Consider the following 25,833-nt stretch of genomic DNA (forward strand, 5'->3'; position numbering starts at 1 on the left):
AAAGTAATGTGGAAAAAGGAGAAGAAGTAATGGGTTCTGCAACCTCTCCCGCCGGGCAACCTGTGCAGGCCGTCCACCATATGCATCAGTGACTCAGTGCGGCGCTGATGGCTCACCCCGCACATTCTATCTTCTAAACCGCACCGGACCGTGACTCTGGCGCCCGATGGGTCAACAGTTTCAAAGTCAAATGTGGCCGCCGGATTGGTTTGTTATTTATTTCATTAAGATTGCACTTGTTGTCTTTGAAGGGCTAAGCGCCCTGGCACCGCATCACACATTTAACCTGCTTTGTGAACGTGGGGCCAAGCGGATGTCTGTGGGGTCCGTGCTGGTGTTGATCGAGCGAACATGAACTCCGAAGCTGGCAGTGTTTCTTTCCGCTAGGCCATTGCTGTCCCAGTGGTTGGGGAAAGTCCTCCAATGGATCTGTACACTCCAATGGATTTACACACACACAGTGTGTGTGTGTGTGTGTGTGTGTGTGTGTGTGTGTGTGTGTGCCGCGCACATACTGATCTATTTGCACATATATGACTGAAGTTAGTAGGTACTCCACCACCCTATCATATATGCAAGTCCAATGTCAAGTAGGCATTCATTTCCTGTCTCTTTGTCGGTCGTGGTATGTTCTTTATAGCCAGGATCCTCCATAAGGTCTTTCTTAGCTCTGGGCTATGTCTGTGTCCAACATTGGAAGAATTATTATGCACATAATTTAAACACACAGTAGTCGGTTGCCCAAATCCAGTCTTATTTTATAGCGAACGAGTCAGTGCAATATAGACTTAGTTAGACAAGAAGGTTCCTTTTAGTAGTCTGTACGTTGAGCATAATTAATGAACAGTGCTGAAACATTTGAATTTCTGTCAAAAAGTTAATTACATTTACATTGGTTGTTAGATTTTCAACTCAGTTTGGCACTCAGTCGCTTTCATCATTAAAGGGGACAGGGATCTTTGAATATTATGTGGAGATGGATGTAAATAAACAAGCAATATTCAGGCAAAATGAAGAGAAAAACACATTAAACCAAGTGTCATTGTCGGTATTGTGTGTATATATATATGTTAATTTTCATATCCGCTTTACTTTATCTAAATATACTATGAACTATGTAAGGGATAATCACAGAGAGGCAGGGCAATCTGGACGGCTTACCGTCCATGAGCCGGGCAACCTTCCACGAGCCGGGCATATGAAACTGTTTATTGCCCTGCCTTGAGGTGATTATCCCGTTTATTCTACTTCTTGCTTGCCAACATAAAACAATTCAAATACTTAATAATTATGCTTTTTCTTATTAGTATTGCATGCTTATTAAATGTATACTCTGTTTGAGTTCATCTCCCTCAAAAAGTAGTCCCCTTTAGAACTACGGTGAATAACTTTAGCTCAGCTGTAGCTAATTAGTTTCTATAGGAACCACACAAGGCTGAACCACACAAATCTGATCACTAGTTTAATAACGTAGTTGCTACGTTGTATCTCGCTTGCAAAACTATGTATCGACTGACCCTCCGATAGATTTCCGACACATTTTAGAGACTTTTTTAAACAAGGTTTATTTTTTACAATGGACCTCATGTTGGAAATTTCTGTGATAGAAAAAAAAATACAAGTGGCGTATTGATCTACTATTTTATGACACTGTGCTCAGTCAGCAGCAAGTACAACTGACAAGTCAGCGGGCAACCTGCCGGGTTAATGCCCTCCTCCCAGCCAATCAGAATCAAGCATTCTTAAACAAAGTAGAATAAATATATATAAAGAGAGAGAGTTGATAGTTTATAAAGATTAAGTATAGTGTCTATAAGAATTAACTTTGTTGCACATCATTTCCAATGCAATGTGCACAGGCTTTGAATCCGTAGCCGCATACAATAGTGATCTGATTAACAGCTCTTTTGAAGTAAATTGCATGAACTCCACAAGTAGTGAGCTGCTGGATTTGGTCCAAATTGCATGAACTTTGGAAAACAAGTGGACATTAAGGTTATTGGATTGAGATTCTATGGAGTAATAGTTTCTGGCGGTATTGATTATTATAATTTTGGGGGGAAATTGTGCATTTTTTTTTTTAACAAAGCATTAAAGTTCACATTGTCATGGCTGAGTGGTGCTCTGTAAGCCAGGCCATCTGTGAATACCGTAGATAACTGAACACTGTGATTATTTAGCCCAAAAAATAGACGATGTCTCCATTATCTTATGCGGACTGAGTTATGACGGATTATGGATGATGCAATTTCCATTTATTGGAGAAAAAAACAGATTATCATACAAAATCTCTGATACCTTCCTATCAATATGCTACATACCATGCCTGTTATTATTTCTGTCCGCAAAAGAACAAAGAGGCTAATATTCCTCGAAGAGCATCATATCTTTTTTTATGTCTTAGGAGTCAGATGATGCAGGACTTTGTATTTTTAATTTTAAATTGAACAGTAATCCTGGCCACATTTGTTGCTCCCCATGGCATGTTAATAAATCAACTATAATAAGCAAGCACCGTGTCTCTTTTAGGGCAAATCAGGGACAAATACACTATACATACTAAGATACAGCATGGTCGTTAGACAAACAGGGGGAAAAGCATTGGGGACATTCTCATTATTCATTTTTGTTTTTAGAGCGCCGTCTTAGAGGTTCAGGACAATCTGTGGGGAGCTCCGTCTACGAGGTTAACATCCTATGTACAAACTGAAGTCCTATAGGATACATAAACTAAACTGTACTATGGTCCACTCAAAATCGACACCATATATATCTGGTAAATGATTGTTTGAGCATAGAAACTCACTGAACTTTCCCAGAGGCAACCGTGGCTGAGGTGAATATATATATATATATATATATATATATATATATATATATATATATACACACCTATAATTATTTCTGGAATGTAAAAGGACATATTCTGATGTATTTTCCTAGTTCTCCATCCCTTTCTTCACTCTGACAAAGTAGCATTTGAATAAGGCAAACTTTTGAAAAGATACTACCTCCGTTCATGCAGATTGGACTATGATTATAGTTATTACGTGTCAAGGCTTGTTTCACCATTTCACAGTTTTATGTAATGGCCATTAACATGTGAAGACAAATATTTTAATGTTCCCTGTTTCTGTATTAAGATATGTTGTTCTCATTAAGATATGGTCGTTAAACTATGGGATATTAATTGGACAAGTACCCCATACAGCTAATCCTTTCTCTCAAAGAGCAAGCGAGACACTATCTCCTCAATCTACAACTTATTATAAGCTGTTATAGTTTCAGTACGGCAATGTTTTTCTTGGGCATTTCCCTAATTATGCAGCCAAATTATACAAGACTAACATTTCATTAAAACATCAAAGCACTGGCACATTGTATATTTAAACTAAAAACACTATCGGCTTTCCAAAAGCCTTTTTATTCTTCATGGATAATGTTTCAAATGTGGCACAAACTTTGCCAAAACTAGTGTGACTTAGTGTGTGTGTGTGTGTGTGTCTCTTCACCGTTCTACTTGAGGACACGAATGCATTAGCATGAGCCTGTCAGTCCTTGCCTAGAATGGGTGCCCTATTCTTGTTAATGCACTTTAATATTTTATAAAATATTATTGCCTACAAAAGGTTGGTTTTCAACTTGTTCTTAACATTGTTTGTTTCAGTTAATCCCATTGTGGGCTCTCTCTCTCTCCGTGTCTTTCTCTCTTTCTGCCTCTTTGTCTCTCTCACTCTCTGTCACTCTCTGTCTCTCTCTCTCTCTCTCGCAATCTTTCTGTCTCTCTGTCTCGTGCTCTCTCTCTCGCTACAATCCCTCTGTCTCTGTCTCTTTCTCTCTCACTGTCTCTGTCTCTCTCTCGCTATCTCCATGAATCTCCAATCTTCATGTTTTGCGTTGTGTTCTCTCTATTGGTGATGGATGTGAAGCTGCGGAGGGCCCTGAGGAAGCCTACAAATGAGACGGACCGTGTTGCGCCTGACTGTGTTTAGTAACCTGTCTTTTGACTGATGGCCGAGAGTTGGCAAGCCGAAGCCAAACAAAGCTGTGATAGGGCGATCAGTGGAAAAGTTCCCCTCTCCTCCCCTATTGATGTCTGATCCATAATTCTAGCGGTGTGTTGCGGATGAATGAGTGAGGGTAATTCATTCATCACTTTATAACTTTATGTCCGATAGGTCAGTGTCCTCCCTCAGCCCTTTTCCTCTGCTCTAGCCCTCTGCTCGCTCTCTCTATTCCTCTCGCTCTCTCTATTCCTCTCTGTGTCGTCTACCCCCTGTTCTCCCTCGCTCCCTCTCTTGTTCGTTTATCTCCGTGTCTCTGTATCTCTGTACCTCTTATTTGCTAGCCCTCGTCCTTTGTCCTCCACTATGTCTGGGTCTCTTGCCTTTTCCCTTGCGTGTGTGTGTGTGTGTGCGTGTGTGCATGCGTGCGTGCGTGTGTGCGTGTGCGCGTGCCCACCTTTCTTGCTTCCCATTCTCGGGAGCATTCCTAGAAATCTGGGGGGGGGTTTACCCAGAATGCTGACGTGTCAGACAAGGTGATGAGCAGCGGTAGAGCGGCGAGAGGCTGATTATCGGTCATAAAAAAACCAATAACAACCACCACAACAACAACAAAACACTCTAATCTGCCGGGAAGCTGAAGTTCAGCCCGGGCTACTACGTTCTACTAAACGCCATTGGGAAGAATCAATGGCTTCTTCTTGTTGGTAAATGGCTGTCTTCCCTGTCCCTATACCCCGTGGGTTTGTTCTGATTTGGACAGTGGGGTTCTGGTTTGACATCAGGCGAAACTTGCATGTTTACGGTAATGCCATCAAAAAAAGCCTCCTGTTTAATTAAGCAAAAAACTTATTTTATGACATCTGTTTACACAATTTCCCAGTGTGCACTGTGCTGCTTCTCTCCCTACTGCAACAGGGTGGAAGCATTCGTCTGCAAATCCCCCATTTTTTCCCCATTTTTCCCCCCTTCTTGTTTCAAGCAAACCCATTAACAAATCTGTTACAAGGCCCTTTTGAGTAATAGACTATCGATGAATTATGACCTGCATAAGCTTGCCTTCAAAACGTTGTGTTCGTAGGCTAGGCCTATAAGCTGGAAGGAATTATGAAATCAGACTTATATCGGTTGCTTAAAACGGGGTGATTTTGTCAAGCAGTTTCACCGGGAGAATGGAGCGACGTTGCCAGCCAGCTTGCCAGCAGCAATAGTGCTGCATTTCATGTCTCTTCTCCATATTCTGCATGTATGCCGTTATCGTTTTGAGACAGAATTCAAACCGTACTCATTTGCGCTCATCTTACCTGCTTTTTAAGGTAGTTGACTAGGAAAGAAATCCACCAGCCCTTTATACCTCACTGTCATCACGATTATAAAGCCTAAGCTTTGCACACATATTGACCTTAATGCCATAAAGGCAGGGCTAATTAAAAAAAGAAAAGAAATGTGTAATTCGATCGGGCATTCAATTGAGGATAAAAAGTCAACAAAATCGAATTCAAGGTATGAAAAAGGGTAAGGTTAGAGTTCTACCTTTTTATTCTCCTACACACGAAACATGCGTACAGCAACGTGCTGTGTGTCCGAGAAAAAAAAAAGAGAGTTTTCCACCTTAGACTTATTCTACAATGAACGTCTGCAATCTGATTTTCATGTTGATGTCGATGTTCCTGCGGCGATGGCACCAGCTAGCATTGTGGCGCCTTCACTATCATCGGCTCATGCCCCGAGCGCGAGCACGTCCCACTGATGGATCAAAGCAGCGATGTGTGTGTGTGTGTGTGTGTGTGTGTGTGTGTGTGTGTGTGTGTGTGTGTGTGTGTGTGTGTGTGTGTGTGTGTGTGTGTGTGTGTGTGTGTGTGTGTGTGTGTGTGTTCAAACCACGTTGGATCTAATTCAAAAACACAACGTCTCTTCTCCTCTCCATGCAGGTGACCGACCGGTCTGTGCAGGCCGTGGCAGAGCACTGTCCAGAGCTGCAGTTTGTGGGCTTCATGGGCTGCCCCGTGACATCGCAGGGGGTCATCCACCTCACCGGGGTAGGTGGAGACACACAACATTGGCCGCCATGCTGACTGAGGTTATGTCTAGAACGTCTTTTTTTTGGGGGGGTTTTCTTTTTCACATGTGATTTTCTTTTTTTTTAATTGGGAAAGTTTGACAAATGCTGTCAAATGTGTACTTAAATGTGTTTTAAAAGATTATTAATACAGCTTTAGCCTATCTGTATTTCTGCAGATACGCAGTGTCTCTGAGGAGGGGAAGCGCAGCTCTTTTTAAAAGTGAACTCCCGGCCTCGCTCCCGGGGCTCTATCAGCAACTCGGTGCCAAAGTTATCGAGTGTTTAACTTCTAAATCTCATGAAAGCCTAATGAGTTGAATCCTGGTAAAACACTGCTGCTCCCTGCTGTTTGGATATTACCATGTTAATGAGCAAGGTTTCTCGGTAGAGGATGTACCATGCCGTGGAAACATGGACATGCACTTACGCGCCCTCAGACAGAATCGGCAATCAGAAACCGCCATCGCTCAAGCTGAATTTTCCAGGAAATATTTAAATATGTGTGCACTTCGTCTATTACTTCAGCGTTCAACGATATCATTGTCTGTGCTGCAGGCGATGCTCAATCTTTGCTATTTTGGTGTGTTTTTTGGGTGTTTGCGTGTTTGTGAGTGTGCTTGTGTGCGTGCACGCCTGCATATGCGGTTGCGCATGTGCGTCCACGCTTGGGTTTGTGCATCCCTTCCTCTTCAAATGCAATTACAGTTGTGTTAATAGCAGCGAGATGCTCCGCGCTGCGCTGCATTATTAGATTAAACAGCAGATTAGTTTGAACCGATTGGCTTTGGCCCCGCTCCTCCTCGTCCTCCTCATCCTCCTCCCCCTCACTCTCCCCCTCTCAGCCCTTTGACACGGTGCGGTGGCTGCAGACAGGGTGGAATGAAGGCAGCCGGTCAGACCAGCACCAGATCTTACCTGGATGTGGACATTTGTCGACATGTGCAGAGAATGGCCTTCACGCACGCATTCAACATGCGCACACACGTACGCACGGTCTTCAACAGGGTCTTTATTTGATTATCTATAGAAGCCGCCTTCTTTAGTGTTCTCGCTCTATCTCACTCCGTCTCTCATTCAAGGTTGATCTCCTTTCACTCACTATACTCACTACTCTCAAAAAGCATTTTTTCTTTCTTTGACTCTTTTGCTCCAAATAAATCTCTTGATGTCTCCCTCTCTATCTCTTTCTTTCTCTGCCCATTTCTTGCTCTATTTCTGTCATTTGTAAATATCCCTAAATACAAAGGATGCAGTGCTTGGAAGCAATTAAGGGCCTTGTCAAACATGTCTCACGTTCCAAAGAAAGGCCTTTATCTGATCTGATCTCATCAGAATCTCTGTTCTAATCACCTATTAGAACAAGTCCATAGTGTTTAGCACACGTAACGGATCCGATCTATACACTGTCTCTCTAGGTTCTCATCCTCTTTATATCTGCCCCCTCTACATCCCTTCCTCATCTTTCTATCTCTCTCGCGCTCTCTCGCTCTCTCTTGCTCTCCCCTCTCTGCCTAATCTCCGAGAGCAATTATCTCTTTTGGAAGTTGATTCTCTCTCCATCTCCGTCTCTCGTCCCCATCGTTCAGCCACTCCCTCGCAGCCAGCGTCGATTGGAAATCATATTCTGACGTTTAGAATCGTTGCATTTCTGATTACTCCAAGGGCCCATCTGCACGACGTGGGACGGCCGTGCACCTCTCTTGTTCGATTATCACACCCCCTCTGTCTCTCTCTTTCCCCCCCTTTCTACCCATCCTCTCTCTCTCTATCTCTCTCCCTCTCTCTCTCCTGCCTCTCTGTCATCCTCCATCCTCTCTCTCCCAGTCCTCCCTCTCCTAGCTCACTTCTCGGCTATCAGCGCGCAATCTGAGTAAAATCCATTACTTTTATTAACTTCTCTCATATTACACACCTCTCATTTTCAGATTGATAGTCTTTCTCTTCCACCGACTTCACTGAAATTAGGTGGAAGGAAATCAATTGAATTCGTATTATTTATCAAGTGAGCTGCCAGTTAAAATAGGCCACTGGTGTCGTGCTGTGGTCGCAGTGGGAGCAGCCGGTGGATGAATTGCAGAGATGTGGTGCTTGTTCTGTTCTATTGGTCTGGCAGTCCATAAAGGATACGTTCACTGTGTTGTCAATCATATATGATGGGCATCAAACTGTCGTGATCATATTGCAGAACTAATCATAGACCGAATTATTATGATGTAAACCCACCTTAATATCTGTGTTTTTGACTGCCAAATATTCTGATCGTGCTGTATTTTATATTTTACTATTTAGTTTTTTTTAATATTGGAGCAATTTTTCATAATTAATATCACACGTTTTGGCTACAACATGGTGAGCATTCATGTGATAAAGCCTGTTTAGCTGTTCCATGACAATAAGTTGCTTAGAATAAAAGCATGACAAGTTAATATTCAAAAATACTTTATAGCCCTATTCTAGTCGACTGTCACTACAAACAGTGCAACATACCAAATAAAAAAATGAAAAATCAATTTAATTAACTAAATTGGATATAATTTGTGTCTGGAAAACTGGATCTGTATTTAAACAACATATATATATATATATATATATAAATATATCATCTATATATATATAAAACGGATGCCAAATTTTTTAAATTTTTAACGTGTGAAGCTTCAAAGCTGAAGCTTCAATTTGTTATGTTTGGAGGTTTAAATATAAAGTTATCGACATGGTGACTTTGACATCCTCCAGCTATGTGTGTGTGTGTGTGTGCAGGTGCGTGTGTGTACGTGTGCACCCACCACACATACACAATCACCCCTGCAGTGAGTGTGTGTGGGGTGAAGTACTTATCTTTGTGAGTGGTTGTGTGCCTGCATGTATACTGTTTGTGTGTGTGTTTGCCTGTGAGTTATTGCCATTATCCAGTGTCAAGGAGGTCTATCTAGGGTCAGGTCAGGGGACAAGGCACTGAGGTAGAACTACAATCAATTTTACTGTTTGTTGTGTGTGAACAGTAAGGGGGGGACTGGAGTATTTGGCTCGGCAAGCATGAGATGGAAAGGGAGAGGGAAAACCCCTCCAGAGAATGGTGCTGGGCTTCTTCACAACTGAGCTGCACTTTCTACATGAAATTGCCCCTTAGTGGATTTTATGTCTTAACTAGTTACAACGTAATAACTTCCTTTTAAATAACAAAATTTTTTTTTCACCTGAAAATCTTTGATAGCTCAGGAGAAAAAAAGCAATCATTGTTGAACATCATTGTCCTGTTTCTCGTTGTGTCTAATGAGTGTAAAATGTTTAATGGATCATTACATGAGTACAACTAGATAGTTGGTAAATGACTGCTTCTACAGGTATATTACTGAAGAATTACAACCCTGTATAACACCCAATTACTATTTATGTGTAATACTCTGTGATGGACATTTAAGTACTGTATCATTTCCAGACATAAAAGATACATAACTGCTAAACATTACATTTTTTTTACATTTCACCCTGTAATTTCCCTAAATTACCGGCCTAGTTAATGAGATAGTGAGCAAACCAAGGGCCCACAATATAAGCATTTTATACACTGTCCTACATATGGTTTCTGGTAACTGTGGTTTAACAGCCAGGTTGGTGGTCTGCAGAGAGGTGAGCACTTACGAATAGCTCTCCGTCTTTCTCTCTCTCTCGGTCTCTCTGTCTCTCTCTTTGTCTCTGTTTCTCTCTCGGCCCCTTTCATTCTTTCTTTCTCTCTCCCTCTCTGTCTCTCCCTCTCGGTCGCTCTCCATCACCCTCCCTCTCTCTCTCTTTCTCTCTCTCTTTGTCTCTCTCTCCGTCCCACTCTCTCTCTCTCTCTCTCTCTCTCTCTCTCTCTCTCTCTCTCTCTCTCTCTCTCTCTCGGCCTGTCTGTGTCGGGGCGGCGTTCCTCTTCTGCTAGTGATTAAGTCCAAGGTCAGCCCACGTCATCCCAACGCCACTGTTTCACAGGATACTCTGAGTGCCTGCAGAGCCATCACTCCATTAGTCTTAGAAGTACCCCATCCCCTCACCCCTATCCCACCACTCCCGGCCTTGCTTGTCATGACTACCCACAATGCCCCTCTCCTCATGCATCACCCTATCAGTGCCCCGGGACTCGACGCCGACATAGAAAGGGCCCCCTTCTCCTCGTGTGTGTGTGTGTGTGTGTGTGTGTGTGAGTGTGTGAGAGAGTTCCCTCTCGCCGGGAGGAAGAAGAAGCCGAGGCCGGAGACAAAACAAACGGAGAGATTGTTCAGGAATGTGTCAGAGATGAAAGAGCAGTATGTTTTGAGACAAGTAATAGGTCTGTGTTCAGTGCTGTCGCGGCTTTCTGGTCCTAATTTGGGTCGAGGAGGGGTGGGTTCTGTTTTCTCCGCAGAAACAGTGGGGCGGTTGTGGTAGTGCGGTAGGGGAGGGTGGCTTCTGCGTGATAAAACACTCCGCCGATTTGACAGAACTGGAACGTGGGTAAAGCTCTCTGGCGCTCGTGTTTATGAACAAATAAAACAGTCTGGCTCGTGACAGGGAGGCTATATGTAGACATCCTCGACAAGCGCGGGTCAGCATTCGCCACGCCGACTCTGACGGGAGAGAAAACAGTACGGCGATGAGTGTCGTAATCCCTGTGCTTACTCGCTTGTTCGCTCGTACGCGCACACACACACACACACAGACGCACACACACACACGCACACACACACACACACACACACACACACACACACACACACACACACACACACACACAGCTTTTGGCTGGATTCCGGTACTTCAGCGACTTGGTGTTTAAAAAAAAATACATGGTCCATGTACAGGTCATGTCGACGGCTCCGCTTCAAAAAGGAGAACTTTTCTGTGACCTGCCGTCTGCTCAAACACTAGATGTGTTGTGTGTGTGTGTGTGTGTGTGTGTGTGTGTGTGTGTGTGTGTGTGTGTGTGTGTGTGTGTGTGTGTGTGTGTGTGTGTGTGTGTGTGTGTGTGCGTGCGTGCGTGCGTGCGTGTGTGTTGGGATATGATGAAACGCGCTCCCGAGAGCCGGCGTCGACTGCACGCGTGTTTCACAGGAGTTACTGACGGCACAGAGTGAGGCACCTCGTGTTTATTTGACTCCGACGGTGAACTAGGTCACTAATGCGCCCATTACCGTGCCCTTTGTATCTCTTCCATCCAGCGGTGATCTGTAAAGTGGTTGAGCCCCCGGATACAAGAATAAACACACTCAAATGCACACAGACAGAAGACACACACACACACACACACACACACACACACACTGACACACACACACACACGCACACGCACACACACAGGCAGAAGACACACACAGACAGAAGACACACACAGTACACAGAAGACACACACACACATCACTAATAAGGATAGCGTCCCAGGCCGAGGCTCTGTGTACTGGAGGCGGGAACACAAGGTGAAGGAGAAGATAGGCCGTTTTCACGCCCAGCTCCCCACCACCACCACGCAGTCGGATGAGGGGCCGTCTGGGGTCCACTGGCCCCTTTATCTCTCACCCCCCCCACCCCCCCCGCGCCCCTCGACTGACTCGAGCTTGCGAAAAAAAAGAAGACATAATGACGCTGCCCTCTGTGTCAAAGTGATAACCCCAGACACAAGTGGGACATGCAGGGTGTATCTTTGGGCTGTGTCTGCGTGCGTCTTCCCTCTAAGAACATCAATGTGTGTGTGTGTGTGTTTCCAGACTGTCTGAGCCCGGGCGGGGAAGAGGGGGCAGGAGAGATTGCCATATTGGAGGGGCATCAAGGGTGGATTAGGGCGAAGAAAGGGGAGGAGGTCATGGGGGTTCGGCTGATTGGGGGGGGGATATTATAATAATCATTATTTCTCTGTGCTGTATGTGTGAGATTGGGGGATTTCTGGGAATAATACACGCAGTGAGCCTCAGGATGGTGCATGTCATATGCAAGAGTAATTGAAGATGAATTCATTTGGGCTCCGCGACGTTAGGAGACAGTCAGCAGACAGACACAAATGGGGAGGTTTTCCCCAGAGACAGTGTGTGTGTGTGTGTGTGTGTGTGTGTCTTCTCTGTGTGTGTCTCTGTGTGTGTGTGTGTGTGTGTGTGTGTGTGTGTGTGTGTGTGTGTGTGTGTGTGTGTGTGTGTGTGTGTGTGTGTGTGTGTGTGTGTGTGTCTTCTCTGTGTCTCTGTGTGTGTGTGTGTGTGTGTGTGTGTGTGTGTGTTTGTGTGTGTGTGTCTTCTCTGTGTGTGTGTGTGTGTGTGTGTGTGTGTGTGCACGTTTCTAATGCGCACACAACTTTGTCTGTGCCACAGAGACTCCGCCCGGTGCCTGTGTGGTCATTTGGCTTAGTGTGCAGAAGAGAAGGATGTTCTCTCGCTCTTGCTCTCTCTCGCTCTCTTCTCCAGCCTTTTCTTCCTGCTGAGTTTGTTATCAACACCAACACATGCAGGATTAGAGAGAGAGAGAGAGAGAGAGAGAGAGAGAGAGAGAGAGAGAGAGAGAGAGAGAGAGAGAGAGAGAGAGAGAGAGAGAGAGAGAGAGAGAGAGAGAGAGAGAGAGAGAGAGAGAGAGAGAGAGAGAGAGAGAGAGAGAGAGAGAGAGAATAAATGAGTAGATGAGTACAGAACAGATAAAGACTCACACACAGGGAGGGATCAGTGCAGTGGTCCATGGTTGATGCTGACAATAGATTTGTGATATCAGACCAATGCCCTGTCCTCTTTGTGCCCCAATTCAAATACATATTCATCCTGCTCTGTGCTCAGTCCAGCCGCTGCACCTTGTGTCTCCACGTTAAGGTGTGTGTTGTGGATGTGCTGATATTAGAGAGGAAGTGCAACGTTTGTGATTTTTGTGGTTTTCCCATAGGGCTTGTCTTAACATGGCTCTCTCCTGTCTGACTGGACAGTCTGGGTAGCTCAGATATGGAAAGAACAGTACTTGTGTATGTGTGTGTGTGTGCACACACCTGAGTGTGTGTGTGTGTGTTTGTGTGTGTTTTCCCGTGTGCGTATGTGTTTGTGTGCGTGTATGTCCGTGTGCGTGTGTGTGAGAGTGCATTGGTTCTGAGTGACACTTTAAGACCACGTTACCTTTCCTTTCCACCGTCACTGTTTCTCACACACTCCCTTGCGTCGGCTGACAGGCCGACAGGAAGTGGAAAGGCCACACTGGCACCTGAACAAATCCTGCATGACACCCGGTTCATCCTGCCGCTACGATAACATCTTATTGGGCTTTTTTTATTGGCTTTAATATATACTGTACAGCAGGTGGAGTGGCTAGACTCTGGCCTGTAGTTACAGGTGGTTTCTCTCTTTATATATGGTCCACGTCAATCTTTATTGGATGTCTCCCGTTCTCTCTTTTATTATATTAGTTTATTAAATCTTTTTTCCCTGAAGCAATTTTTACGAGACATGTCTCTCATTCCGTCTGTGTGTGTGTGTGTGCATGTGTCGCATTTGCGTGTGCTTTAATGCCTGCGGCTGTGGAGTATTTTTGTGTGTATTTGTGTGCGTGCGGGTGAGTGTGTGTGTGTGTTTGTGCATGTCAAATTTATGTCTGCGTGCGTGCATAGTACTTCAGAGTGCTTCAATGTGTGTGTGTGTGTGTGTGTGTGTGTGTCCAGTGGTTCCATGGCTGCACCTTTGCGTGTCTCTCACCTTTTTAGAAAGCAGACTCGTTACCGTCCACAAACCCGCTCACTTTATTTCTGCCGTCATTATGAATTAAAAGCCTCAATGAAACAGCGAATCATATTTTCCCCTCATCAGCTTTTATGACACTAATGACTCCCAACAATGGGGTCTCTGTTCGCACTGACCCGGCCCCATCCAAGAGCCTGTCACGGGGGGACGATGAGGCTGGAAGGTCACCGCCGGCCCGGGGACGGGGCGCCATGACATCATATCCCATAAGGGAGGGTCCAGCATGGCTGTACTTCCTGCCTGGCATCTCCGTGCCTGACGTTGTGTAAACACATGGTGTAATGATGGGACGTCGTTATATCAAAGTACCCTTGGCACAGTGCTGCTGACGTGCTCTAGGTGTTTTCCTATAGTGTCATTCCAGTGCATACGCATACGCACAAGTGCATGCGCACTCGCACGCACACACTTGAACCCAGACAGACAGACGCACGCACACACACACATATACGAACACAAGCACGCACACAAGCGCACACACTAACCCACACTCGCACGCGCAAACCCCCCCCTTCCATCACACACGGACACAAGCACACACACGGACGTGGTCATAAGCAAACACTGACAAAAGCACACACACAAACACACTAGCAAAAGAGCACTGACACACTTGCACACACACACACACACACACTTGTGTGTTAGCCAAAACCTTGACGTGCATTAACGTAATTAGCTGTCAAATGAACCTTTCCAAAACGTACAGCAATGTCCCGCGCTTGGCTGAGAGGGAAAGTGTACCTTCTGAAGACAGACATTGCCTTTGTTTTCTTTAATCCAAACGGCTTTCGAGTGTTTTATCCCTGACCCTTCAATCACAGAGGCTTTTAAAAAAGATTATTCTCTCATCTTGTGGTCGACCAAAATAAACGTCTTAACACAACAACACCCACCATCTCAGTGACACACCACTGGCCAATACCCAGCTCGTGTGTACGGTGTGGTGGTGCATTCAATGATGCGTGATGAAGTGCAATGCTATTAAGTATTAAGTTAATAAAATGTAGTTATCATATCATTTTAGTTTTACCTGAATTCAAGTGAAACAAAAAGATGAATCCTAATTGACAACTATATTAAGTCATGAACAGTATTTTAGACTTTCACTCTTTTAAAACGACTTGCGGCAAACTACAAATGGGAAGTTATTACTGCTTGATAAACAAGTTGTCTACACAGCGCCTGAGAAGCTGAAGAGTAGATTGTACACGCAAATAGTCGACAAACAACAACAAATTGTCTCACAAAAATAATAATACGTAATATTAATATCTCACTTTGTTAATACATTTTAAGGAGCACTGCATTTCCCTACTCGTGCATGTTTACTTCTATGCGTTAACCTACGTTTTTCCATCTGTTTGCGCATGATTCCTGTAATCGTATTCATTTATTAGTTTTTACCTCTGTGTGTCTGTCTGTGTGTGTGTGTGTGTGTGTGTGTGTGTGTGTGTGTGTGCTTATACGTGCACATGCAGAGGGCTATGAAAGAGTCCCAGAAGCATCTGTGTTTTGCAGTTTTGGGGTGTTTTTCTTAAGAGGGTGAATAATTACCCAGCTGCCAGCTCGAGAGAGAGAGAGAGGACACAAACTCTGCCTAACTACAGGCCTCTGCCAACCAGACAGGAAAAAAAACCTGCCAGAGCCTGCCTCACCCCTACCCCTACCCCTAGCTCCCTCTTTCTGTGTCTCGCTTTCCCTCTCTCTGTCTCCGTCTCTTTCTCGCTCTCCTCTCTATCCCTCCTCTATCTCTTTGTCTCTTTCTCACTCTCTTTCCCTTTCTCCTCTCTCCTCGTCTTTTTCTCCCCTCTCCCTCGTTCTCCCTCTCTCGCTCCCCTCTCAGACTCTCTCTCCCACCCTCCCCCCTTTTGGTAAATGTGCTTTCTGCAAATTTTTCCATACCTGTTTGGCCCCTCTTTCTGGGCTCTCCGATGTGGGAATGAATGGCTAGAAAATCTGTTGTGTTAGGAGTGGAAATGATTAATAAGCAGAGGTGCATTAATACGTTCAGCGCATGAAGGGGCTGATTAATGGTTGATTAACAACAGGAGGAGAAAGGGGTCCCAGAACCTGTCACATGTTGGATGTATAACTCATTTCCAATAGGTTCCCCTCCTGTTTTTATTTCATGGATAGACTTGTGTGTGTAGAGGGTTAAGATGTTTTTCACTTGGAATATATTTCTCCTTAATGGTGTAGCATTTTCCTGTCATAGATCTCACTGATGGACTAACAAAGTAATGGTCCCAAAAATGTCTTGGCTTAGATTCATGCAATCCTCTGCAGATTTTCGGAGTTTCCCCAAACCGAGCTACAATCTCGACCTATCAAAACTCAGGATTGTTGGCCTAGTTTCCCATTGGTTCACTACACCAAAGGCAGACTTTCCATTGGCTGTAGTAGAAAGTATTTTTTTTTTTTTTTGAAGAGATGTGTTTTTTTTTTAATTTGAGACCAAATTCTACTCTTGAAGCTGAGCTTTTAAAAAAAATGCTCCAGACTGTTTACCCAGATAAATTTAAATTGAAACGGAATATTGTATGATTCTCTCTTTCTTCTTCTCTTTGTGTGTGTGTGTGTGTGTCTGTGTGCGTGTGTGTGTGTGTTTCTCTCATTGACATAGCAAGGGTCCTGGGGACATGGTCACCTATATCCAGGTTCTCATTATGATGCAGTTCCTTTGTTTTGTAAACAATACGACCACACACACACACACACACACACACACACACACACACACACACACACACACACACACACACACACACACACACCCTGATCAGTGACATTCTCTATGAATAATTTAGCACTTCGATCTGGAACTGGCCATGGGGGCAAAGGCTAGTTTATGTGTGTGATATTGCCAGACTGTGTGGGTGTGTGTGTTTATGCATACACATAAAGGTTTTGTATTTCATTCAATAGTACAGTGAACTAAGGCCCTACTTGTGCTTTCTAATGCTGCTGTATTCTCGACCTACAAGTCTCTGTTCAGTGTCTATTACAGTACTTCTGCCTAAATATATTATAGTATAGTAATATATTATTAGTGCAGAGGAGTTCATGGATCATTCATCTATTCATGAATACTTATATCCAAGATGAAACTAGAACGGTCCATGATTCAACATCCAGTATTACTAGTGCTAATTTTAATTATTGTACGTGTGGTATTTATAGTGGAATCTATGGCACAAATCTGAAATTATCCTCACTATCAAGCAGGCTCGGCTAAAGTTCCGATAGCTAATTTATTCTGGTTCAACGTGCCTCTTTTGTTCTGCTTTGTTTACATCCAGTACAGTCACTTCAGTGGCGCATGAGATCAACCACACACACACACACACACACACACACACACACACACACACACACACACACACACACACACACACACACACACAGAGCATCTGCCAGTATGTGGGGACAGATAATCTGCCAGTTTACATGTGTGTTTAATGCTCATACTGATCTTTTCAGATCTGGCTCTCCCTGTGTACTCCCGCTGCTAGATGTATGTCGTGACAAAAGGCTCCCGCGCATTTAAACACAACACCGACTCTGTTTGCTCTTTAGCCCCGGCCGTGACATTTACCATCACACCCCCCGCTCCCCTCACCATGGCGACCACCTCCAGTGTCACGCCGCTATTATCCTGCATCCCTAGAGTGTGTGTGTGTGTGTGTGTGTGTGTGTTTGTGTTGTTTTACGTGTATGCACACGCATTGACAGAGTGTCCGTTGTGCAAATGCCTGCCGTGTGCGTGTGTTTGCGGTAATTATTTGTGTGTATTTGTATTTTTAAGTGTCTGTCTTGGAATATATACCTGGGGACCTCTCTAGTAACTTGTATGAGTTAATGAGATGTGCTGTGTGTGTGGAAGTGAATATCTTTTACAGGAAGATTAATCAAATCCTGTTCCTTAGAGGAATCCAGGATGGAAAGAGGGATTAATAAAAGATAAAAGATCATCTCACATCTTCCACCACTGGCCCCAGGCGAGGGACACTTTCCTAGTTATTTTTATAATGCGAAAACACATTTGTCGCTTAATGTTGTACATTTGAGAATGCATGGATTATTAATGCATTCTGCTGCACAGAGTCCATTTATTAGAAGTTTCTCCACTGCTCAAAAAATGTTTTGTTTCTCCTCTCACTTTAACTTTTTTTCTTCTTATACCACTGCAGCTACCACTGCTTCTACCTTTTCCCCTTTTTATTTCCGTTCGGATCTCGACTCTCCCCTCTGTGCCTCGTGCTCTTTTACCCTGACCCTAAAGCGCTCTCTCTCTGCTCCCCTCTGTGTCCGCACACAGCTCCGCAGTCTGAGCATTCTGGACCTGCGGCACATCTCGGAGCTCAACAACGAGACGGTGATGGAGGTGGTGAGGAAGTGCCACAGCCTCAGCTCACTCAACCTCTGCCTAAACTGGAGCATCAATGACAGGTACACACACACGTGCACGGGCACACACACACACACACGAGTGCACAGGCACGCACACACACACACACACACACGCACACTCATACACACATACACACAGGGATTACATTTGCACATCTAATATGCCAGGCGCACACACACACACACACACACACACACACACACACACACACACACACACACACACACAGTGTATCACTTCAAGTGCCTTTTGTGCCAGCACATACTTTGTAAGGTTCACGCTCATTATTGTACGGCAGGACCTTAACTTGAGCTAATTTAAGGTCAAACCTGAACAAAACCAACAAGCGTGCTTTAGCCCCCTAATGACGATCGAGAGTACTACCACGGTGCCGATTGCTGATCACGCAAGTCGTAGAATGCGTTTGGAAAAAAAGCAGGACAAAAGCACTATGCATTTCGTACGGCCCACACAAAACACATGGGAGAGAAGGGGCACTCGCCACCCTAAATGACAGAGAGGTCGCGACACAGAGAACTAAAGACTTGCCTCTCGGCCCCTGGCTCTGCCCCGCTCGCTCACTGTGCGGCGGGGAAGGCTAGTGTAAACCACATCTTTTTGTATTTATTGTCTGGTGGTTTATTCATATGTTTCTGTTTAATCTATTGATTTATGGCCGCGGCTATGGCTTCCCAGCCGACTGCCCTCCCATCCTGACTTACGAGTGTTAACACAATATTGGATTCGCCACGGTGCATAGCAACAATGGATGCAGGGATGTGTGTGTGTGTGTGTGTGTGTGTGTGCGCGCTTACACACATGTGGATTATTGGGTTTACTGTTGCCATGTGCTATGGTAATACCATCCCAGCCTCGCTCTTCAATCAGAAGAAGCATGGAGTCTGGAGAATCCTCCGTGGAGTGCCTGGTGTTATCAACTCCTTGCTTTTTTCGTGAGTGTGCGTGTGCACACACACACACACACACACACACACACACACACACACAGGTATCCAAATAGACACGCCGCTCACACATTCATTTTTCCCATTGAATAGACACACAAGCGCACACAAAATCGCACACACACAATCGCACACGCAGCACAGCATTGATTTGAGACAGTTTGATATAATAATGGTATTTACTCTGTATGTTTTGGGGCAGGAGGTGTATATGTGCTCCTCATTGGATTTATGTGGCTGTCTTGTAGAGTTATTGGATTAGAGCGCCAGTGTGTCTGCGTGTCTCGGTGCCGCCATTATAATACACAACCATATACACAAGCCCACCAGAGCTCCTCCATTCATCCCACCCACTCCCAGGCAGACTTCTCCTCTCCTGGTCTGAGGTGGTCCAATGAGAAGCTCGTATCCCGCCCTGTGGAGCAGTAGATTAGAGGAGCTTCATAATAGCTGCGGCATGACAGACAGATGGGAGACGTCGAGATTCAATCTACACACTCTCTCTCTCTCTCTCTCTCGCACCCTCTTGCTCTCGCTCTCTCTCAATCTCTGTTGCTCTCCTTCTACATCTCTCTTTCTATATCTCTCTATATCTCTCTCTGCAGCTCTCTCACTCGTTTCATCACTCTTTCTCTCCCTACACACCACCTGCTCTGCCCCTCTTTCCCACTTGAACTCTCTCTCTTTCAGTGCCCCGGTACTCTTGGTAGCTCTGTTTGATCCGGTCCTGTACACCTGCCTCTCTCTCTCTCTCTCGCTCTCGCTCTCGCTCTCGCTCTCTCTCTCTCTCTCTCTCTCTCTCTCTCTCTCTCTCTCTCTTGCTGCCTACATGATGTTGATACAGTCTAGGAAACGGCTGCTTTAATACCTCGCCACACGCACTGTGGTACCCAATGGAGAGGACAGCAGGGCAGGTGTGTGTGCTGTGAGAACACAGGGAGAGTAGAGGTTGGAACAGCGTGTGTGTGAGATGTGCGTGTGTGTGTGTGCGTGTGTGTGTGTGTGTGAGAGGGACCGTGAGGGAGGTGCTACAGGAGCAGAGTGTTTTCCAAGGCAGCCGTGCTGGAGAGGTGGGTGTGCAGGGCTATTGGTTAAGAGATGACATGCTGTAAACAGGTAGGGGAAATTACCCCTCATTTCCCAGATCAATTTGTCCGTCAACAAGGGGCTAGTGGAGCCAGCGAGCGCAGTGGGAGTTCAACAGCTCGGGCCGTTTCCCCTCGACCCTTAGCTCTCTTCTCTGAGGTGAACTATTTGTCCCACGGCCTCTTTCTTCCTTCACTTTGGAACCGTATTCCCGTTCGCCCAGCGACCCGTGAGAAATAACACAAAAAACCAGCATTTTGATGTTTAATGTTGATGACCGAATTTGGACTTCCTATTGTTGATTGCGGCAGCAGGATGCCCATTTATGGTCATCATCATTTCCGGGGAGGGATAGTGGTGGTGATGTTTTTCTGGTGAATAACAGCAGCCGTGTTATTTTCGGTATCTTCTCCTGGGATGATTGCTGCTGAAAGTGCAGTGTGAGATTCCCGAATCAAAGTGGAATAGGGCAGTTCTCTGTTTTCAGAACAAAGTGAAAAATGGAGGTTCAAAGATAGCACTAAATCTGTTTTCATGTTCAAAATCTCACAGATTTCACAGTTTTTCACATTTATTGTTTCAATTATTATAATTTTGTTGCAAAACCATTATATTTAATATTTCATACTCATGTCTGCTGGGGCTGGAGTAAGTACTCAGTGAGTCATTTATTTTATGGCTTTAGGTATTGTTGAAAATTTGAATATTTTACATATCCTGGCATCTCTCTCTTTCTCTCCTCGTTCCTCTCTCGTTGTTTCTTTATCTCCCTACTTTCCCTTTTTTCCATAATTCTTCTCTCATTTATTTCAGGCCGCTTCCGTAAAATTGGGGATGTCCATTGCCACTCGCTCCCTTTAATCTCCGCTTCTTTCTCCACGAACAAATCACAGCTCATTTGGCTCATCTACATTTGTTCTCTCTCCTCTCTATCAAAAACCCTGATGAAAAATGTCGTGGGGGGGGTGATGCGGGTGATGCGATGCGCTGGAGGGTTCTCTGACTTTCCCAACGTTGTTAATAACCCAGAACAATGGGAGAAGCTTTCTCGCTCCCACCCCTGAAAGGCGTCTTACACAAAGCACCCCATACCTAAAACACTTGCTGCTTCGATCCAAGGCCCCGGGAGGAGGGGATGACATGCCGAGGGGGCCCGCTCGCAGCTGCCTGCGCTACCAAGCCAGCTGGCGGCTGTAGAGATGCTTGGAAAAGAGTTTAACCCTGGAGCCCTCCGATAATATAATGCATCATCGTGATCGATAATGTGTTGCAGAGCCACTGGCTGCCCAAACCTGATTGGTTGCAGTGCAGGATGTGTGGAATGCAGACCATTACTTTTCATTTTCTCCTATTTACCCACGCTCTGTCTATCGGCCCGGTGTCTTGTGGTTACAATACTCTCTGGCAGTAACTCATTTTGTATGAAAAAAAAAACCCCACAAGAAACAAATTGGTTAGGGCTTAAAAGCTGGGGGTCTGATTATAGTGGTGTTACGGTGGGAGAGATCAGGAACCTGTGGGAGAGGTCTTGGACCACCTGCCTGGGGGGGGGTTGCTCAAGGTGTCAATCGAGTGCGACTGCGCTAGGACATCACCCCTTAGATTACCCTCCGTTTTTAACATTTCCTCTTGTGTTCCGCGGTTGTTTTCTAAATGTTTTCTAAATGCCAACCCAAATGTCAGCTGAGCGTGAGCTCTGGAGTGACGGACACTTGTCCTTGTCTCCTTCTTGTTCTAGGTCTGTTTTTCTTTTTCCTTTTTTTTTTAACCTCATATCAAATCTTGAGGGGCAGCTGGCCCGGGGGCCTGTCCTTGTATGCCTCACGTCCTCATGTACAGCGGGATGCCATGTCTTGGTGCGTCCTCGTCCGATCTGAGCCATCGCCAAGGTGCTGCTCGAATGCCGTTTGCTTTGAACACCGCGACGCGCCGCAAAGTCACAAGGACAGATTATGTCCACCTGCAGACGGCTGGTGTCGTGGGCTGAGGTATCCAAACACCCGCGCCCCACGGCTGAATGAACGCAGACCAGACACGGCACGCTCAGCACTCTGTGCTTGCCGTCGACTAGGTGCGACTGCCCACGCTCACTCTCCCCTCTTTCTCTGTCCCTCTCTATCTGTCTCTCTCTCTCTCATGTTCTCTCTCCCTCTTTGTCTTTCATCCTCTTACTTTCTCGCTCTCCCTCTCCATCTTACTCTCTCTGGATGTTTGTCGCTCGCTCTCTCTCCTCTCCTCTTCTCTCTCTCTTTCTTTCTTTCTTTCTTTCTTTCTTTCTTTCATTTTCCCCCTACTCTCTTGCTCTCTCCCCACTCTCTCTATCTCTCCCCGCTCACTCTATCTCTCTCCCCATTCACTCTATCTCTCTCGCCTCACTCACTCTCGCTCTCTCCCCACTCACTCTATCTCTCCCCACTCACTCTATCTCTCCCCACTCACTCTCGCTCTCTCCTCACTCACACACTCTCTCTCTCTCTCTCCCAACTCACTCTCTCTCTCTCCCCTCACCTCCCCCCCCACCCCTCTCTCTCTCTCTCTCTCTCTCTCTTCCCCCCTCACTCTCTCTCTACCGCGGCGGTCTCTCTCTACCGCGGCGGTCTCTCTCTCCGCAGCGCTGCCTCCCATACAGCTGTTGGGAGTCAGAGCGGGTCTCGACGCTGCGCTCGGCGTGGCGCGTCGATCAAAAACCCGGGGCTTTTCCCTTTATTTGCTCTGCTTTGTCGGAGCAGATTCCGCTGTCAGCAGAGATTAAAGTCCTGCTTAGTAGAGTGAATGCACAAGAGACAGGAGGAGGTAGCGGGGGGGGGGGAAGAAAAAAAAAGGCTATAGTGTTGCTTTGTGTGCAGAATCTGAAAGGAATTAAAGGTGCCAAGGCAGAAAGTAATAATGTCTGATGGCGGAGGAGTGATTAGCGAAGAAGGAGCCACACCTACACATAAAACAGATCCCCAGCCATTTAATGGCTTGTCTGTCATCACCGTGGGTTCCATTTAGTTATTTCCTTGTTTTGCTTGATTACTTTCTTTCCGGCCTTCTTTGCTTTCATCTTGTCATCAGCGTCTTTTTCAGTTTTTTTTTTGGTTTACACTCAATCTCTCACTCACTGCCACCCCCCCCCCCCCCCCAACCACCCATGGCAAACTCCCGTTCTCTGCCTCTTCCTCTTCCATCTCCACGGCGCTTCCCGTCCGTCCGATCTCGCCGCCACGGCTCTCCATCACGCGCGTGCGCAAGCGCCGTGGTGATTATTTCTAGCAGGCGCGGGTGAAAAGTGTGCTCTGATAAACAGGGGCTGCCACGGTTATTAATTTTGAGTAATGGCGGCGTCAGACTCCAGCGCCCCCGATCTGCATCGCAGATAGAGGCGACATTTGCGGCGCGCGGCGCGGAGACGCTTTTGAAAGCGGAACAGCTGGAGCCGGGAGAGCGCGGGCGGCGGGGAGCCCGCCGGCGCCGCAGGCCTGCTGCCACGCCTCGGCGTCTCCCACTTCCCCCCTGAAAAGGGCTGCCACTTGAGCGCGTTTGTGTCGTCATTTTATAACATCAAATGTTTTAGGAAATGTTTCAAAAAAAAAAAATGAAATGATTTTGTTACGGTCTCTAGCTGATTCTTTATGGATTTTTGTGGGGCGGGGGTTCTTTTGGGGTTGAATACTTTATTTTGTTCACTCGTCAGGGTTTCTCACAGCACTTTACAGCTTAGGCAGCCGCTTAAGCAACAACGCACAATATTGACAATATTTATTGTAAATATTATACAAAAGAAACTTCATTAACTCTCTGTGTATAGATCAGGCTGCAGGTCAACAGTCTGACAGCCTGCATGAAAATAAGCAGAAATGATCCACCTGTAAAAAAGTGTACCCCCCCCCCGTCAGACAGCAACCCCCACCACCTTAACTAACACATTTTCTGCGGGAAATCCTGCTGTTACTTTTCTTGTATTGTAGATTCTTTCTGGGTAGCTTGCCCCCATATGTTTCATGAGCTGATTCTTTGTGGATCGCATTACAAGGAAATGTCAATGTAACTCTGACTCTGTTTAGGTCAAGCAGAGTCATTCTGACTTCTTAATATCTTGCTCAAGGGCACCATGGCACAGCACAATATAAGTTGGCTTCCTGACCCAGGGGTTCTGAGCCAGGGAATCAAGTTAACGAAGCATCTCATTGGTGGTACATGTTGCTCTGGTTCCTTATTGAGGAACCATCTCAATGTTATGTTTCGTCCTACAGTGGAAAAGTTTTTAATTTCAAATGATTGAAGGCAAACTCGTGACATTATTACTTGGATTGCACAGAGATTTGATTTTAGAAATACTGTCACTTGCTGTGTGAACAAAGACGGCCATCTGAAAATGGGTTCTGAACATAATCCAGGGCTCTTGAACCATGGCAATAAATAACTGTCTCGTTTTCCTGCAATGACATCACTCCCTCCCTCTTATTAAGTTATCTATTGATATGTTCACAATCTGTCCTGCTATTTCCAAGCAATGGCTGAAGATTTAACACAATAATCAGTCTGGCAGATGATTAGGGGAGACATTAGAATTGATACAGAAGACATTAATATCTTTGGATTGGATTTTGCTGTTGTTGTATCTACCCAATGGGTGTGTAGAAATGTCCAGAACAAGAACAATGCAACTGAAACACGATTCAATTATAGTATTTCCTTTCTCAACCCATTTCATCTTTCTATTTTTAAGTGTGGGTAGTCTGTTCTCCGATTTCCCATCCTTTGTTGCAATCACTTTTTTTAATATTAGTATTTGTCTTTTTAATATTCGGCTCAGACCATTTGTGTAATTTCTCAAAATACATATTTAGTTCTGACACATATTGATGCATTTCTGCATTGAACTCATTTAGCATCACAGACACCACGAATGGAACACACCCTTCATCCTCAGCTCCCTCATCTTCACCTTTATAATTCCCCTCTATCCACCAACAGCTCTGTCATCAGGAGCATGTAATGAGATGGTTGTTCTAAGAACGATGAATAATTCACCCCGTGTCAAATTGCACTTTAACAAGATCAGCATTTTCACTTTATTGCACAAATTAGCTCTCCATATTTGTCTCTGAAAGCCTTTGTGGATATGCAGTGTTAGGGGCAGGCTCTGTAATCATAACAAAGAGTCCTCACATTATTTTAGTTCATAAATAAAGTAGTGTTTGTTTTCACTCTGATTAAACAGTATAATACTGTAACCCAAAATCTGTTTAATCGTGCCGTGTGTGTAGCATATGAATGGCACGTGTGCTGGATTGTTGTCTGAACACAACAGAACAGAACATTACTGCTACATTACTGATGGCAGGGTGTTACCTTGCCCCAGATGGGCAAATCAACACCGGAGAATCAGCAAACAGACAGAGACAGGGTCGGCAGAGTAGTGAACTGAGACCCATGTGTGTTAAATCTTAATTGGGGCTACAGTGTTCCACTGTCTCTGCATGCCGGTTAGAAATACCCGGAGGAACTTGACAAGAATAATAACAAAGACAAGGAGAATAAATGTTTTTTTAATTAAAAAAATGTAACAAAGCAATATCCAAAATATGTAACAGAAACAGATATCCATCCA

The 25,833-nt window shown here is 45.2% G+C and overlaps 1 protein-coding gene across 1 annotated transcript in view; it reads left to right on the top strand.

The window, feature by feature from the left end:
• The window catches only part of fbxl17 (F-box and leucine-rich repeat protein 17), a 173,992-nt gene that overhangs the window by 46,268 nt on the left and 101,891 nt on the right, over positions 1–25,833 (top strand). The window contains exons 7-8 of the mRNA XM_084468336.1: positions 5,936–6,043; positions 18,094–18,224. Of these exons, the coding sequence (XP_084324462.1) occupies positions 5,936–6,043; positions 18,094–18,224 (239 nt within the window). The remainder of the gene's footprint in view (positions 1–5,935; positions 6,044–18,093; positions 18,225–25,833) is intronic.

The sequence above is a fragment of the Micromesistius poutassou genome (genome assembly GCF_964030765.1).
Source record: "Micromesistius poutassou genome assembly, chromosome: 5".
NCBI classification, from domain to species: domain Eukaryota; kingdom Metazoa; phylum Chordata; class Actinopteri; order Gadiformes; family Gadidae; genus Micromesistius; species Micromesistius poutassou.